The 18256-nt window shown below is 39.1% G+C and overlaps 1 protein-coding gene across 8 annotated transcripts in view; it reads right to left on the bottom strand.

The window, feature by feature from the left end:
- ppp1r12a (protein phosphatase 1, regulatory subunit 12A) overlaps nt 1-18256 on the bottom strand; it is a 98654-nt gene that overhangs the window by 8742 nt on the left and 71656 nt on the right. For 6 of the 8 annotated variants that reach the window (XM_041781126.1, XM_041781131.1, XM_041781124.1 and 3 more), the window contains 11 exons: nt 17865-18041; nt 11424-11514; nt 10773-10952; nt 10508-10682; nt 9288-9409; nt 7329-7394; nt 4615-4631; nt 4398-4506; nt 1792-1896; nt 1657-1704; nt 323-373 (listed from right to left, as the gene is read on the bottom strand). In XM_041781126.1, the coding sequence (XP_041637060.1) occupies nt 323-373; nt 1657-1704; nt 1792-1896; nt 4398-4506; nt 4615-4631; nt 7329-7394; nt 9288-9409; nt 10508-10682; nt 10773-10952; nt 11424-11514; nt 17865-18041 (1141 nt within the window). Of the gene's footprint in view, nt 1-322; nt 374-1451; nt 1486-1656; nt 1705-1791; nt 1897-4397; nt 4507-4614; nt 4632-7328; nt 7395-9287; nt 9410-10507; nt 10683-10772; nt 10953-11423; nt 11515-17864; nt 18042-18256 lie in introns of all 8 variants that reach the window. The other 2 variants (XM_041781127.1, XM_041781128.1) reach the window with 1 other exon arrangement.

Raw genomic sequence — 18256 nt, 5'->3', positions numbered from 1 at the left:
AATTCCACCATTTTTACAAATAAAAACAACATCTAACTAAAGGGGTAGTTGCTGGGATTTTAAAAGATGCCATCTTAGTTAAAATAAACCTATTATAAGAACTACGATATGTGAGATCACCAACCTTCTTTCTTACACAAACAGAGAGCCAGATTTATAAATATATAGATATTCAGTGACTCAAGTGACAGCTGTTAGCACTCTGTTGGAGCTCACAAGCACCACCTCCACACTAGCTGTGATTCTGACTCCATTAACGGAGAAGATCTTCTAAACCAGATATTTCAGTTCTCTGTGAATGTAAATGTGTGTTCAGTGGTACCTTAAGTTCCTCCTCCATCTCAGAAATCTTCCTTTCTAGAGCTCTTCTTTCCTGCAGGGTGGGAGAAAGGAAGGTTAACTGAGGACTCGGAGACTATCGGCTGAAAATAAACTCTGTGCAGGCTCTACACACGCTGCATGATGGGTGGAAGACAGTGAGGGTGTAGTGACAGCACACACGCACATGTACACACGTGAGCAGCCAGTTCAAGTTTACAAATGGGAGTGATGAAAACAAATGGGATGGAAACATAAAGGCCATAAAGAGAAGCGGATGAAGCCTCTGGTTCTGAAGAGTAAAGCCTTAAACCCTCAGTTTGAACTGAAAAAATCTGATTGAAGCAAATAATATTTAAACTGGCATTTTCTGGGGAAAAAAAAACAAAAAAAAACAAAAAAAAAACAAAACAAAACAAAACAAAACAAAACAAAAAAAAACGGTAACTCATTCTGGACAGGGACATTTACACACTTATGTGTCAGTTTGGCCTCCTGAAGGCCTTCACCCTAGCCTGCACCAGGCCCATGCCGCCTCTCTCCAAGTATTCTCTAATGCTGCACAATAAATCTAATAAATCATGAGGATATCCTTTGTTTAAGCCTTTATATATGGGGAATGATGCTTAAAGCTTGTGATGGATGTTAAATGATAAAATGACTCATGAGCAGATGCTTGAGAATGCCTTTTTTGTAGCAAAAAAAAGACATTCTTCCATTATGAGAGGATGTGAAGACAAATGACACACAAAGGATGGCCTTAAATATGGCTTCAGATGAAAAATGATTATGGTTTCAGGCTGCACAGCTTAAAAAAGCATTATGACCTAAAGAGTGAAACATAAACAAACACACATGCACGCCTTCTTCAACAGCAAATTTATAGTCCATCTACTTTCTGCAAAAATTACATTTTTTTTCTCACACAAAACCAACAAAATAAGCTTGAGAAGAGGTGACCACACGTTGCCTCTGAGGTCAAAAACAGGTGATAGTGAAGGTGGCGTGTGTGTTCTGGGTGGCGAGGAGGAAGGGAGAAATCCCACTTTGACTCCGGACTACAAGGGCTCGTGTGAAAAAGACAGAAAGCAGCAGAGAGAGGACTTATACAAAAACTGAGGTTAAGATCATACCACCACCCAGATGATATTGGGGCCTGCTTGTTACCTTCAGACATAAACCCATGGGGAGTGTTACCAACATGTTTCAAGCAGGACGGGGTTAAAGAATGACTGAGAGACGCACTTCAGAGCTCTAAAGTTTAGTTTAAGAACAACTTTAAAGAAAGGTGTTACACATTTAAGTAAATTAAGTAAATAAAAAAAGTGGTGTCATTACCCTTTTCTCCATCTCAAGCTGTGATCGGTCAGCATAGCGTTCCTGCCTCTGCAATGAAAACAGAATTAAACATCATCAGGAGCTGTAAATATGTCACAGATACTGATCAGTGGTAACAGGGAGGTTTCAGTGTACCTGTGTGGCCTTCTCTAGTTGTAACTTCAAGTCTGCCAGCTCCAAGTCTGTGTCACGTAACTGAGCCTTCAACTTCTCATTCTCAGCTAAGATCTGCTCGTAGAGCTGCAGGAAGACAGAGGAATATCAAACATTAAACAAGTGAAACATAGACATCCAGTAAATGTACACAACAGAAAGAGATGTCAAAATACTATTACCATTTTTAAAGGTTAAAAGGCTGTCAAATTCTTGTTTCTTTTTTTTTGCAAATGTTTCAAGAATTGAGAAGTAATCAACCAAGGAGGCAGAACTAGACTTAATGCAAAGCCAAGTAGATGTGCAGATCCTCTGAAGAGGTATTGATTTTACACAAGCTCTAACAGCATTTTTATCACACATTAGATAATTTCAGTTAATCATTAGCCACATGCAAAACATCATACCCAAACTCCCATCTCTTACTTCCTTATTGAGTCACATTGCATCCTAAAGGCAATCAAATGCACACGTAAGTAAATTAAATAACACTGACAACCTTTACCTGCAGAGTGACTGCTTCCTCATTTACAACCTCTGCTATTTTGATGACTGATGGTATCAAAAAGCATCAAAACTTTAGTATCAGCTTTAATTTAGCTTTGCAAATGTGAAATTCCACCCCAGTGTTTTGCGTCCCCACAGGGGGTTCTGACCCCCCACTTTGGAAACCACTATGGCGAGATATTAAAGAGGGGTTGCGGGATGCTTTCCAAAACACAAAGAGAAATTTCATATTTTTAAAAATCATACATTTTATCTGTCCTTTAAAAAAATATTTTAAAAATATTGCTGAAATGACCTCAAATTGAAATCAAACATATTTATTAAGTGATATGTATGCTTTAATAAAAGACAAACCTACAAAAACTGTGTAAAATGCAAGTTTTGTACATAAAGCTTTGAGCTTTATTGTGTGCTTTTCTCCCTCAAGGAAGATGGGGGTCCCAATCTTTGATGCTGTTATTTTGGGGGTCACGGGCTGAAGAGTTTGGGATCCCCTGCCTTATACAACCCAACTTAAAAAAATAATGAAATATCCCTTTAAGTAATACTTTAAAGGTTGCAAAAATGTCTGCAGAGGCCTTTCAGTGTATAATATCGCTACTACTGCACTTTGTAGAAATACCTTTATTTTCAGTAAAAGGAAAAACTTTTATTTTGTTAAAAATATTGAGTTATTTTGAAAGCAGTACTGTAAAAACTACAGCTTTTTATCTCTTATGCTACTAAACATTTATATGCATTGACTAGAGAAATACACACTCCCATTTCCCTTGAATACAAAGCAAGTAAACTCATGATATCTTTTATATATTTTGTTGTAATTGCAGTATTGTCCAGTATTATTGCAACTACACCTTATCATGAGTCAGACGCTGCTGTGCATTAAGTGTTTTTCTGGTTGTTTGTGTTGTGGCGCTTCTCTTGCATCAGTTTTACCATCCACAGAATGAAAACAGACTATAAAGTCTCCTGTGTGATGATCAGGATAAAAGCTGATAAGGATGTTTTTTTTTTTAACTTCTTTTGGTGCGTTTCCAACAATTTCTCTCATGTTTGACCATGAAATTTAATCATAATTTGTCCAACAGTGTGACTTCTTCAGCCCAGACAACATCCTCTTCTCTGATTCAGAGTTCAAGGGTTCTAGATTTTATCATAAAACTGATTTAACACATGGATGATAGCTGATATTTGTCATCAGGGCCACACTGGTTTTAAACGAATGTGTCAGTGCATAAAGGCTTAGGAGTTCACAACACAGTGAGTGGCTGGAGGGCAGGGGAGAGACTGATTGTCATGCTGGCCTTATGGATGGAAATAAGTTGCAGTAACAATATATCACCATAAAGGAGTAAAGACAAAATAATTTGCATAAAAGACACTAGAATCAGTCTGACTTGTTCTCTCTGACTATAGAAGCCAATTAATCAATCATCAAAACAGCAGACACTTCCTGATTGATGCTGACATTTCTTGATTTAGAGTTGCAGGTTTATTATCCATTTACTGGCAGCATTCCTGCAGGGGAGATGTCACCTGAAACCTGCCTCTTAATCTGTGATACAGCTGATTTTATTGTGATCTTCAATCATGTGCACACCTGTAAAAAACAAAGCTGTCAGATCAGGTGAATGATAAACCACACCTTTCAGGTGGATTGGTTATCTTGGCATTAGGACATGTTTACAACCACAGATCTCCACAAGCTTTAGAATTAAATTATACAGAAAAAAGTCATTTTAAGTGCCAAAAATAAGCCTTTGATCAAATGATTTATACTCATGAAAACTTAGTATGGCCATTATTTTGGATTGCAAGGGATAGAGTTTCCTAAGCTTGTACCGGTTGTGTGAAAGATTCATGATGTTTTATTTTTTCTCTTTTGTTTTTCGCAGATCTTGAGCAATATGGGCAATATTCATGTTATTTATTGTGTGTTGTTTTCATGGTCTTTGCCCTTCTGCTGTCACATGGATTTTATCTTTTTGCTATCTAAGCTTGGGAAACATTTTGTTATTGTTCTAAAAAAAGTTCCCCTGAAACACAGCTATATTTTTTGTACAACTCTCTGCTGCTCATACCTTCTTATAGTCAGTGGTGTCGTCTCTATCCAGCCGGCTCGAGTATGTCCTTCGACTCTCACCATAGCTTCGACTGAAAAGAGCGTCATTGCGATCTACTGATGAAGTGCTGTAAAAGACAAGAAAAGTAATGAATTCAAAAGCGTATCATCAAGAAATAAAGACAATACAGAAGTACAAATACATGCAATTAGCATAAAAAGGGAGTGAAACATACCTGGACAATCTGTCACTCTGTAAGAAAGCAAACAAAAGAGAAAATATTAACATCCACAGGTACAAAACTCAACAGAAAGACAAACAGGACATGCAGCACATTTTAACCCTCCTCTTTTAGATTCAGCAGCCTCTCTCTGCTTGCTTCAGCTCCTGACCTTTGCAATCAGCCTCCTACACACAGCACTACCTACAAACACATAAATGCTTATTCCTAAACAGCTGCCCTGTCAGACACCACCTCCAGGCCCGCCGTGCTTCTGCAGCCCTGAGAGACGGACCATAGATCAGATAGGGGGGTCGGCTTGGAGGGTTTGGGCTTCCAGCTATTTTAAAATTGCAGGCAGCTTCCTGAGGGCGGTGACACAACAATGCTGAGACAAGGAGCCTGAAAGACCCTGCAGAATAATCTGCATAGAAAGATGCTATCAGATAGGAAACCAAGAGGGTTGAGGCCTAATCTGCATTTTGATGCATGTTTATGACTGAAGTCTTTCTTCTCCATCTATCAAGCATCATTGTTTGCAACATAAAGGCTTTAAAAGTCTGCAAGGAAGACAAAACTTTCAACCAAGCCTTCCTAACTCCATTCTAATTAGCATTTTTCGTGCATTAATGTCACACCTGAAAATCTGAGCCGAAGAAAGCTTCTATTTCTCCATGCAGAGATAATTGCTTGTTTCCCATTCTGTGCTTTGTGCAGCTCCACCCTTTATTCTTTCTTACTGTACGTGATGGCTGGAAGCTGTGTTTGTCCTTCCTGATGATTGTTCTCAGGTTTGCTTTGACTGTTTGATCTCATCCTGTTTGAAAGGGAGTGTCTTTTACAGGACAACAAAGTCTTTTCTGCTCTACTGTGTCTAACAAGTGGTATAAATTCATTTTACTAGATTAAAAAGCTTCTTTGTAGTTTTTCTAGCTATTTGAAGCACCAGACGATTGGTTGATCCTTTCCTTGCATGCTAATGTTGCTTAATGTAGTTTATATTTCTTATTCATTCCAAATTTAAGCAGATACACTGACACTCTGTTTGTACAATCCACTGGCAGGGATTTATATCTGATTTCAGAATTCAGATACCAAGTGATAATCCTTAATTCTTGGTGTGGAGCGATCTTAATGTGTGCTATAAATGGTTTGATATCTGATAGCTCAAACTGCACATCTAGAACGCCTTCATCTAGATTAGATGAAAAGCGTGTTTTAAGACTGACCCATCACTTGGTGAGATCTGCAGGTTGGTTGAAGAGGGCAGGAGCACTGGGCAGTCATGTCAGCTTCATGAGTGTGCCTCCTACACCCTGTTATTGCTTCTGCCTGCAACCGGTCAGCTAACTCACCTTTGTTTGCATGATTATCTCCTGTAAAAAACTCCTTTCACCTACTACCCTGGCTCGTGCTCTGCTTCTGGGTCCTAGTCAGAAAATCATTACAATCTAGACTTTTTAGTTCAGTTAAATAAGCCTGTCTTTTAGCTCCTCAGTGGCTCTTCATTTGGAACCACTGTGGTTGCCTTCATCTGGATTAGATTCCACTCCAGCTTCACTTGAAGTGATGGTAGTTGCAGCCCTATTTAGAGTTTTCTGACATGGTTGATCTTGTGGGTTATTTTATGGATTTTGTGTTTTGATCACAGAGGCTTGGTGTGTTTTTCTCTGTCATTGCATGATGGCTAAAAAGGGCAGCAGCACTGGGCAGTCACAGCTGCAGCCACTCTTTTAGCAAATCAAGATGCCCTCTTCACCACCATGTTGAGCCTAAGTCAGACACCAGTCTTGCTGAGGGGAAAACTGTCTTATACAGAGCTACAGTACTGTGCAGAACTTTTAGGCATGCTTGGGCCAAAAATTGAGGCTGAAGTGAGGCACAGATTCAGGGAGTAACTGTCCACAACTTTAGGTTGTGGATACGGCAAGTAAGCATGGCTCAGGGTACCGTCCAGATGGGTAGAGGGTTGCTACGAGCCCCTGGTTGTGATGTGAAAGGGCCAAAAAACTGCAAGCAGTGTCTTGGTGTATTACCAGGGGTAAAAAAGGCTCTGACAAAAAAGATGCTGTCAAGCTTGACGTATCGCCATGTGTCAGGCTTGACCCTGTCATTGTTGTCTTGGATTATGATACTTTGTCCACTATCTGGGATTTTTGCAGTATCTTGTTTTGCTTTCTGACACCATCACCCTCCTTTACACAGGGAGAACTTCAGATTCTTAAGGATGTTTTAACAAGCAATGCAAGAAGATCTCAGGTGAAATTTCGAACAATTCTCAGGCATGCATTTGCACATTTGTTTCCTGTTTTTAATCTCATCCTAGAACTTTAAATTGAAAAAACTTTCTACCACTCCAACCCAAGTGATGTAGACTTTCTTTTATGTATGCCTCCACTTTTTTTAAAACTCAGAGACAGAGTCTGAGACTACTTTTGGTTCGTAAGGTCACCGCAGCAACCAAACACTCACCAGAAGAAGAAAACACAGAGAGGAAAAGGTGAGCCCAATAAAACTTTAAAGGCTGTGAAGGTGCAAAGGGGAGATAAGCGGGAGGGGAGGAAATCAGAGCCGGACAGGGCTGAGGTGTGAATATCAAAGGCTGTTTGGTCTGAGACATGAAGACGGACCAGACTAGAGAATAAATGAAGGATCAAACTGAAGTTATGGGTTTGATTTGAGCTGGAGGGATCTTGCTTTAAAGTCAGTTTCAGCGCGTGTTTGGTCACCTGTGTGTCTCCCTTGGTGCTGCCCTCCTCTGAGTCGGACTGCTGGTCGGGGTCGTTTTCATCACCCTGGAATTTATAAATATGATATAAGAGTTACACACAGCTTGAGGTGTTCAATATCTGGATGATCAAAGAGGGTTATGGAGGTGTCATAAACTCCTGGACCCCAGGATGAGTGCTGTAAATACTTATGACTGAAGTGAGAGAGCTTAGATAACACAAGGAAAATAAATTAGCTGCCGTGTTTGAATGTTTTCTTTTACCTTCAGCTCCAAACTGCTCTTAAAATGAGAAAAATTTATGACAATCATGCAATTTTTTCTCTCAGTGGCGATATTCAGGGTCAGACTCTACCAAAATATCTTTTGTGTTTGATGTAGAGATAACATTCAGTTGTTTAAAAGGAACCCTGCATGATCAGACAAGTTTATCTTGTTGGATAGATATTTGCATCTCTCAAATGTATACTGAACTAAAAACTCACTAAATATCCCAGATATCTGCAGTTTGAGTAAATTTGAGCTCATAAACTCACCAGGAGGCCGCCATGTTTTGGTCCATGTGACGTCACAGTGCGCAGCGATCTTCGCCATTGTTATTAACCGTTTCTCAGACAGTTTTTCTGCTGTTGCTGCCATAACAGCTTTCATACCAGACACGAGGTTACTGCATGTTGGTTTGGTCTCCCTGCTGTCAAAGCTCTATGACCCTCTTGGTCATTCCTCCTACATTTTACCTCAATAAAACTCCCTACAAGTGAGATACAGTGTATAGCGGAAGCATGCCAGGAGTTTTTAAAAATAAAAGCAGTATGTACATACAAATGGAGTTTGTACAAAGAAATGCTAATGTGGACTTTTACTTGAAAAGCACAAACCGGAGGTGCTTTGATTCTGTGTTTATCTTTACCTGAACCGTGTGGATGTGTACGTAAATATTTGCTACAACAAGGTAAATATGGCTCTGTATTTATCATTTTCCCATCTAGATGGACCGATAACGGCTCATGGTGCAAATAAAAAATAGAAGAGACCTCAAATTTTAGAATTCTCCGTGCGTGAGACGTGCTGCATTTCTGAGACGCAGCTGTAACTCTGGCTGCCAGTCTGCAACAGCGGTTACTGCATAGGAACGGCGAGCTCTACTGAACTGTGACGTCACAGCGCATGGCGGCCTCCTAGTGAATTTATAAACTCAAATTACTCAAAATGCAGATATCTAGTGAGTTTTTTAGTTCAGTATGTATATGAGACATACAAATATCTATCCAACAAGATGAACTGGTCTGATCATGCAGAGTTCCTTTTAAAGGTTTACGCATCAACAACAAACTCTTTGGAACGTTCTACGTCTTGAAAATTAAGAAGCATACGTATAAAAATCCAAAATCAAGATGCAGGATCTGTGCAGAAAGAATGCAACCAGGCAGTTATCTGGTTACGTCATTCAAAGATGCAATTTGTCAGTTTAGGACAAGGTCTAAACAACCCATCTGCAACTAAATTTCACTATGTTTGGGTCAGTTTGGTCTGATTGTGCTACTAATAAGATTTTTTTGTTATAGGTGTATTAGAGAATAGATTTAAGTATATAAACATTCTGTCTTGATGGTAAGGCATGCAAACCTAAGATCAAAATGGGGAAGAAATTCAACAGCAGCACTTACACTGTTAATAAACCACAACAATCAATACAAAATGAAGATAACTAAATAGAATATGTGCTTTATATCTGTTTTAAAAGTGTGATGAAAGAGCTTTACAGTATGTGCAGAAAAGTACCAGATAGTGCCTGAGGAGTGTGCAAAAGTTGCAACCAAATGCACAAAGAGAGTGTGTCATGGAAAGGGATAACAGCCCAGACATGAGTTTTACACGATGCTTTATCTTCATGTAACACTTTAAGGATTATAATCAGAGTATAAGGCTTCCTGCAAACATATGATTTTAAGTCTCTTACATCTTGGGTCCAGAAGGAGACTCCTGTGGAGCGTCTCTTCTCGCGGGGCCGCCTGCGATCCCGTATGGAGCGAGGCTGAGACTTGTCCTCTCCCTCTTTCTCCTCCTCCTTCTTCTCCAATTCTGTTAGCCAAGAAGAATGACAAAATCTTAATGGCATTATCACAAATCTTTCAAAATTACAGCACTCCAACCAAATCCAATTAAAAACATCAAATAGGTCATTTCCACCAAACGGCCCAGTTCAGTTTGGTACGGGACTGTATGCATATTTTTGTATTTCTGCTATCAAAAGTTGGAAGGTCCACAAATAACTGACCCGTAAAGTCCTATTTTTTTGCACCCTTCCATAAGGGGGCCAAGCTTACCTATCCATCCCAAAAGGGTGGAGCAGCACGACAGGTCAGCTGGTCTGAGTGACATAAGTGCTCCATGAGGAGTGGGTAAAAACAGGAGAAAATGGACTAATATTCACTTTAATTAGGGATATCTGGACTGGACAAAGATCCAAACTGTTTCCTTAGGACACGGTGGACTGTAGACACTGATCTGTGGTCACAAATAGGGTTTCCTGACATTACATGAGCCTGATTTTTTAGTTCATGAAGCAGAGCCAGAAGGCAAACAACAGTCTGGTTCGTCAGTGATGGATGTGAAACTGAATTAATGTTAAAGTTTGGTAATTACAAATCTTTAGATAAAAAAGCATTAGAAAACACATAAGAGAACCATACAAAACACAAAAAAGCTCTTATAATCTTTTAAAGTTTGCACAAAAAGGCGATAGACTCATGTAGTATGAAACCATTTTTGTCAGCACTTATCAAAAAAGATACATTGTTATGGTTTGGTGAATAATTTTGGTGATTCCCCACTGAAATCATCTGCTCTTGACCCTTGGCAGACATTAAACCTGACTGAAAAACAACTGTGGCAATCCTGGCAAGACTTCAAACTGGGAAATGGAAAAGTAGAGGTTATGAGTGACAGTGCTTTCACTCCAAAAGGCACAAACAGGACAACAACTCAACTTGGCTTGAGTTAAGAGGAAATGAAAACAGGATTTGGTCATGGGAGAACAAAGAAGTCAGTGTTTCCTTCCTTCAGCTGACTTATTTTTCCCAGGGATGTTTCAGGAATTTAACGCTTTAAAGGGGAGCAACCTAGGTTAAAAAAATCCTCTTCCATCTCATATCAATGCGGTCTTTTTTCTTCACTGACCTTTTTCTGTATCTCTGGACGAGCGGCTGTAGGAGGAGGTAATCCCCGTCAGACTGTTGGGCCTGTTCAGGGAGCTGGAGCTCGAGGACAAAGTGGTGCTAGTGTAGGACGGGGTGGAGGCAGTGCTGACCGTGGAAATAGAGGAGGTGGAGGAGGAAGAAGATGGCCGGTAGCGCTGGTAGGGAGAGAAAAGAGGAGGAGAAGAAGGCAGTTAAGGATTCTGTCTTTAGGAGAGTTATTACAGAAACAAAAAGAAGGAAAATACCTCTTCATAGCTGCGGTACTTTGATCGGTAATCGTCCTCCTTTGTCTCTGTCTCCTTCTTCTCCTCCTGCTTCTCCTTGTCCTGCTTCTCTTTCTCCTCTTTCTCCTCTTCTCGGGTCTTTGGGGTACGACTCCGGCCGATCGTTTTCTCTGCCTCTTGCAGGTCAGTCAGAGTCACACCCTGCATAAAGACACCATTAAAAATGTTAATTCCTTTCTTAGATTTATTGTTTTTTTTTTTTTTTATCATCCTATTTGATGAACTTGTAGCTCTGCAGTAAAAGTTGATCGTCAAACTGTACTTTATTATGTTTAATTTTTACTGTAAGTCTTTGGCACGGCACAGTTCTTTTGTTTACACAGGAAAGACAGCTCTAAAACTGTGTCAGCTCGTAAACGTTCAGCTCTCTGCATAGTCTAACATTAAGTACTGCATGTGTACACAAACCCTGCTGTCTCAACCCGGATGACGACGATTACTCAAATAGTTGCTATAAAAACCAGAACGCAATCCAGGGTTGTCTGCAGGTCACCGTTCAGTGATATTTTATTTGGTTGTCTTTTTACATGTTGGCACATTTATTAAAAATAGACTATTTAGGGGTAAAGAGTGCTGAATTCAGTCTAAACATATCAGAGGTGATGCTCTGACCTGGGTGGACCTCCGTGACTGTCGGGCCTGTCTGGAGCGAGCTTTCCTCTGAGACTCTGATTCCTCGTCTCGCACCGGCGTCAGGTATGACCTGAAAGACAAACAGAACAAAGGTTCATCATTTTACAGCCGTCACAGAAAGTGTTCTTTTACACACCTAATCACCTCAGAACATCAGGACTGCTTTTAAACTGGACTGTCTGAAAGTATCATACAAGCCAAGATTATACAATCATCACTGGTTAAAAAAAAAAAGTCCAAAGTGATCCATCACCTCAGTTTCTTCAACTTCGGATATAAATAGAGATGTTACCCTTAAAAAAGGGAAGGAAAGGGATCTACTCGTAATCAACACGTTTGTAACTCTCTAGGTTTCCTCTTCCCTGGGTTCCTTGAATGTGATTTTCTAAACCCCAAAGAAAAGGTGATGATTTTCTTTCTTTTCATTTTTGTTTGATTTTTTTTTTACTTTCTTTCACCAGAAGTGTTTTTATTAAGATTTTAAAAATCTCTCTTACAAGGTAGAGCAAAAACAGAACATAATAACAAGGTTCAACAAATCAGCAGCTTTCAGTAGAAAAACAAAAACTTGTGAATAAGACCTTGAAAAGAGCTTAATTTTGGTCTTATTGACATTAAGTACAAGTCTTGAATCATAGAGGTTTCTCTGGACAACATTTAGGCCGCTTGTAGTTTATTTGTTGCACTTTCTTAAGAAGACACCGATGCATAAATGACTGTATCATCAGCATATAAATAAAACTTTGCGTCACTAATAATCCTCCAGGACTTATTTATATTGATAGCAAATAAAATCAGGCCTGATATGAACTCTTGTGGGACATCATTTTGAACATTTAAATATTAGACAACAAACCATCAACTTTAACACTTTATAGTTCAGTCATTTGCACATCATTTAAGTGCTGTTGAGTAAGACCTAATATTAGCCAACTTCTGTAACAGGACTAAGTGGTAAACTGTATTGAAGGCCTTCTGTAAGTACAGAAAAAGTGCAACACAGGGTGACAGTGACTGTGCTGATTCTTCCTGAAGGCAGACTACACCTCCTTTAAATGGTTACAGATCAGCCCCTCCAGCACTTAAGCCAAATCATAAAATCTTGGAATCAGTTGATAAGTACAAGATGGATCACCTGCGTTCAGAACTGGAGTAACAACAGCAGTTTTTCAAAACTCTGGTATTATGTTGTTTTCCAATACCAGATTGTAAATTTATGTTGAAAGCTTCACCTACAATTTGGTGAATCAAACTGCTGTTGTCTTTCCTAGTCTAAACTATTCTCTAGCTAGTCTAGGTTTTGATTTAATAAATTTTGAATAACTTACATAGTAAGGTAAGAACACAGTAATAAACACCTTTTCCTATTTCCCAAAAATTCACAAAACTTTCCTAACATGGGGGGGGGGTGTGACTCAAAGCAATCCGTACTGCTCCCAGGCCCGTTTGAGCCCCAAAGTCTCACCAGTTTAAGTGCTCGAGCATGGTACACTCCCTAGGCCTTGGCACAGATGAAAGAGGTGGGCTTTTGCACAATACAATTACTCATGCACAAAAACAAGAATACATTATAAGACTGAAAAGTAAACAGCTGAGTTGTGTTAATTCAAAAATCAAAAATAACTATTTCAGCTTTATTTTTGTGATTTAATAGAACACATTTTTAGTTTTAAGTAAACTGAACTGCATCACTAAGATCTTTCACCCCTTAAGTGTCACCCCCTTAATCAGCATGGTTTTCCCAGAATGCCCTTGAGTGAAGTTACCCACTCAGTTAGAGAAGTTCTGCATGTAGGGACCAACTTAAACATAGCAAAGATGCACTGAACTCTCTGAAAGAGCATTTTCTGGGTCAAAGTGCACCTTTCTGTCTTTATTACTTGTTATTTACTTTGTAAATTGTATATTCCAACTTGAGTCATACTTAAAAAATGAAAGAGACCTTAACATAATAATTTATGACAAAAATTTTAACGTGTTTGGTTCTAAGGAGAAGGTGTGCAAACATGCTGTATCGTATAATCAAAAAGAACATTTCTCTGGTTAACAATGGCAGAGTGTTAAATTGTCATTTCTGACCAAAATGGCTTGTAATAAGGCCACAAAGTGAGTAAAATTACCATCTGTGTATGTCTCAATTGTGCTGGCTCTGTGAGAAAGCACTTTTTGAAGCTGCATGCATCGAATTAAGACACAATGACATATCCTTGCCCAAGCCTGGTCAGGCTGGAAGGAATAGTATGGGGCAACAAGGCCTAGTGTGAATGTACCCTTTAGGATAACTGGGGGCACCCCTGGCCTTGTGGTTAGGTTGCACCCCATGAGGAGGTTATTATCCTTGAGGCAGGCAGCCCAGCTTTTAATCTCAACTTGTTACAGCTTTCCTACATTTCACTCTCTCTATCCATTGTTCTCTGTAATAAAGGAAAAAAAAAGAAAAGGTAACTGCTAGGCCGTGCTTCATTTCTGTTTTCCTAAAGGTTGTGTTTGTCCTAATAGCTGCTCTTGCTCTTGCAGTTTACAGCAATCCAAGTCAAAAAATTTTGGCGTACAAGGATTTTGTTATTTTGAGGATGTATGTAAGGCGAGATATTTCTGTAAAATGTTTGTGTTTCCCTGGATAAAGCTTTAAAAACAATCCCCAAGTTGCAGAGATAAAACAGGATGCTGAACCTCTGGCTCTTACAGTATCAGGCTTCAACAGGCAGCTCAGTTTGGGAAACAAAACAGCAAGCTATTCTAGCACTTTCTCTCTGTGAGCCTCTGTCGGCCACACGCAAGTATGAACTCATGGTGTGCAGAACGGGGCCTTGGCCTTGAGGAAAATTTGCAGCTTCTGCCCACCGCCCTTATAAGGAAAAGTCTCTGGAGCGGTCCAGGTTCAGAAATGGGGCGGCTCCACTCCCACCACGACAGGTGGCTTATTTCAGGGAGGCGCACACTCGACCTCACTCTTGCAAACACAAGCTTTCTGGGACACGCACTCACTGATAGATGCTCCCTTCTCCCTCTGAAGAGTGTAAACACAACGATCAGAAACACACACCCTTTTCTCAAACAGAGGAAACGCATCCGGATCAGTGTTTGATTAATGGGAGCTTTGAAGGTTAACGCTCATTCTTCTCATTCAACCATCATCTCCTACATTCCTGCACTGCTGGGAGACTCTTCCATTGCACCGTCTGTTCTGCATTCTTTTGTATTGTTGTTGTTAACTACATTTCATTTTATTCAGGTTCCTTTACAACAGAAGAGCTGCAGATTACTAGATTTCTGCCTTTTAACTCCACCTAAATATTCATTGTTTTTGCAACAACAAACAAACTCCAACAAATGTCTTGGAAGTGAAAACATACTTGGCTATAAACCTGACTCTGGTTCCAATTTTTTAAGCTGCTTTGATAAACATTTGGTCTAAATATCTCACTTACAAAGGTCCTGAAAAAAGCAATCATCCTGAATGCCTCATTTGCATGGGATAAGTATTACCTGGGACCCTCTGATAATTTCTAATAATATCCAAAAACACCTGTGTTTTGAAACTTGTTTGATTCAAACATGTCAGTGATTTGAAAAGGAAAAAATTCCAGGACAAATTTCCAAGCATATTTCAGCTCACACAGAAGTCCTATGATGATTGTAATCCAAATATTTCCGATAGTAATCAGCATCTCAGCCATTTTGGAGTTTTTTTTAAGGCTTGTGCAGCTTTTCTGCAATAATTTACAGTCAAAAATCATCTGTATTGGACATGTTTATCCATTTTAAGGCTATTTTATTGTGCCTTTTCTCCAACAAAATTCCTAACTTGTTCACAGATTAGTTAAATTAGCTAAACATATTTCCTGTAAGTCCTCTGATCAACACACATGTGCCTCTCTACTCTTGAAACACACAAAACCCTCACCCAATCTGCCTCCTATCATGCCACTTTAACTTCTTTTTTAGCTTCCCACGTCAGACGTTTGGCCAAATACTTTAAAAATCAGCCACATTCAGTTATCACAGCGAGACAAGCATACAGATTGAGATTGTTAGACTAACAAGGGGCAAAATAAAGGCCTTTGTACGCAGAGCTCATTTTTTTCATTTGAAATTTCTGTAAAATAAAAAGAAACCTTACTTTGTGTTAATCATTTTTATCTGTCATTATCTTTCTAGGGCTGTCAAGATTAATCACGTTAATCTGGATCAACTACGATCTACAATATATGAATTCATGATTAAAAGAAGCTATAAATTAAATGTTTTTTAATCGTCCCTTTTAACAAACTGTAGTTAAGCCAAGGTAGCATCTCCCTGCAACCGCACTGATGTAAAATAAGTCCACCTCTGCTCCTTAATGTCTTATTTCAGTCACCTGAACCAGGGGTTTCAAACAGTTACTTTTTTACAGTCCCTTTATTGGCTTTTCAATCCATGAGAAGTTCCTTTTTCCGTTTAAGTTGATGTTAAAGCCTTCAATCTACCTTTAAAAGCAGGTCTGCATGCAAACTATAAATTAATTAGTTTAAGACTGTAGAATAATCCAAAAATGATACAAAAACCGTTTTAAAAGCAAAAAGTGGAATTTCAGAATGCAATCAAATTGGTGTGATTAATCGTGATTAACTACAGACAGCCTGAGATAATAGAGGTTAAAATTTATGGTCTTTTGATAGCTCTGGTTATTTCCCATCAACTCATTTAAGTAGATGACTGAGCAGTGGCTGTAGCTCCCTTTTTTCTCTCTCTCTGTCTCTGAAACCTCACTTTAATGTCTTGACTCGTCCATGCAGGCTATTATGTGGATAACAACTAGGCTTTACACAATCAGAATTTTTGGGGCCGATCACCGATTAGTGAGTTTATATAAACTGATCACCGATCACTGATCCGATCACATGAGGGAGCATTATGTCTATTTAAATAACTTGTTAAATACTGTATATATTTATGTACTGTTCACTGAGTATCAACAAAAGTATTCAAGCATTTTTGCCAATGTTTAACAATCTTTGCTCTGCCCCAAACTGATAGAGATGCAAGGGTAAAACATCAATGACCTCTAGAGGGCATTCAAGGATAGATAAATAGCTTGAGTTTTATCTGTCTCAGACACTTTGAAGAAGTCCCACACCACCAACATGTTGGTTTGAATCCGACAGCTAATGATTCAAGATTAAAAAAACTTTATTGTCCGTCACGTCACATAGTGACCGGGCTAAAAAAAACTAGCTGTCGGTTTCAAACAAACATGTTGGTGGTGTGGAACTTCTTCGAAGTAAATGAAACAGATAAAACAATGCAAGGGGAGCATCTGCAAAAAGTTTCAACACGACAATGCGTCATTGATCGGATCGGCAAATTAAGACATTACAGCCAATCACACAAATTGCATAAAATGCAAAATATCGGCCGTTCTGATATAGCCAATCAGATCGTCGGAAAGCCTAATAACAACCATCGACCATGATCAATAAACAGCCAAAATTTGTACTCATAGCCACATAATAAAGAGGCTGAATTGAAAAGATGCAGTCTAACTCCTCATATTGGCACTATGACGCATGAGCTTCAAGGTCTCTGTCAGGAGATATTTCTTTTTCAATGAGTGAAAGAGCCAGAAAATCGTACTTTTTCCCCTTTGCAATGAATAGAGTCACTACGTCAGCCTGTGTGTGCAAGGTTTGAGCATGTGATGTTTTTATTCCAATTATAGATCCAAAACAAATCATCCTATTTGATGCTTGTGTTTCAAATGCATGGGCCATCAAACAGCTGGGGTGGATCTGACACCATGCCGTTTAACAGTGTGCACGCTTAATACACCGTCGGAGGTCTCCAGGTAATACTAACCCCATGCGAATAGCATGCCTTTATGTATACAAAATAACACTTAAGTTTTAATTCATTTTTTCTTAAGATAAATATCCTTCAAATTATCTTTATGTCTTCTTAAAATAATACCCTGCTGCTGCTTTTATGAAGGGTTTTGAAATTAGGTTTTTACATTTTATCACAAGCATAGAATATTATTCTAACTATTATTAACTACCCAGTCTTTTCCCAAGAAGTTTTAGCTTTTATCAACATCAAAACAGAGGCATGATTCAACACACCCAAATTAGAAAAACCAACAAACATTCTCATATAAACAGAGCCTAAACTCCCTAGTTTGAAATCAAATAAAAAAGGATCACATCTATCATGTCTGGGACTAATAACAACAAGCTAAAAACTTCCCTATCCAATTACAGGCCAGCATCTGCATTTAAAACATGCTGTTCCAAAACAGCAAACGAACTACTAAATAATAGAAAAAGGAAACAATATTTGTAATTTTCAGAGAATGGAATAACTTGTGATGAAAGGATATACTTTAATTACAGTCATGAAAGGATATACTTTAGTAATATTTGATGTAAAATGCGTGCGTACCTGCGTCTTTCTGGGCCGGTGCCAGTGCCAGTGGTGGTGGTGGTGGTAGTGGTAGATATGGCGGTGGTAGTGGTGGATGTGGTGGTCGTGGTAGAGCCAGTGTTTATAGTGGGGATGACCGCCGCAGACTCCTTCTCTTTCTCCTTTTCCCTCTCTGCACTCTCCTCTGACCAGTACCTGTTTACACATCAGACATATTTATGAAGAAACAGGCCGCAGCTAATGGGAATTACAGATGAAACTTGCTCATGCTGCTAGCTCTTGCTTCAAAGATCAAATCCTCAAACACCTTGCTCAGTTACTTCTAAAAGTCAGAGCATAGTCCCTCTACAATACAAATTATGAGCATATCTTCCATTAGCTTAAAATAATGATAAAAATATCCCAGAGAA

The sequence above is a fragment of the Cheilinus undulatus genome, linkage group 23, assembly GCF_018320785.1.
Source record: "Cheilinus undulatus linkage group 23, ASM1832078v1, whole genome shotgun sequence".
Lineage (NCBI taxonomy): Eukaryota > Metazoa > Chordata > Actinopteri > Labriformes > Labridae > Cheilinus > Cheilinus undulatus.
Note: the sequence above shows the minus strand (reverse complement) of the source record. Positions and strands in the feature narration are given on the sequence as shown.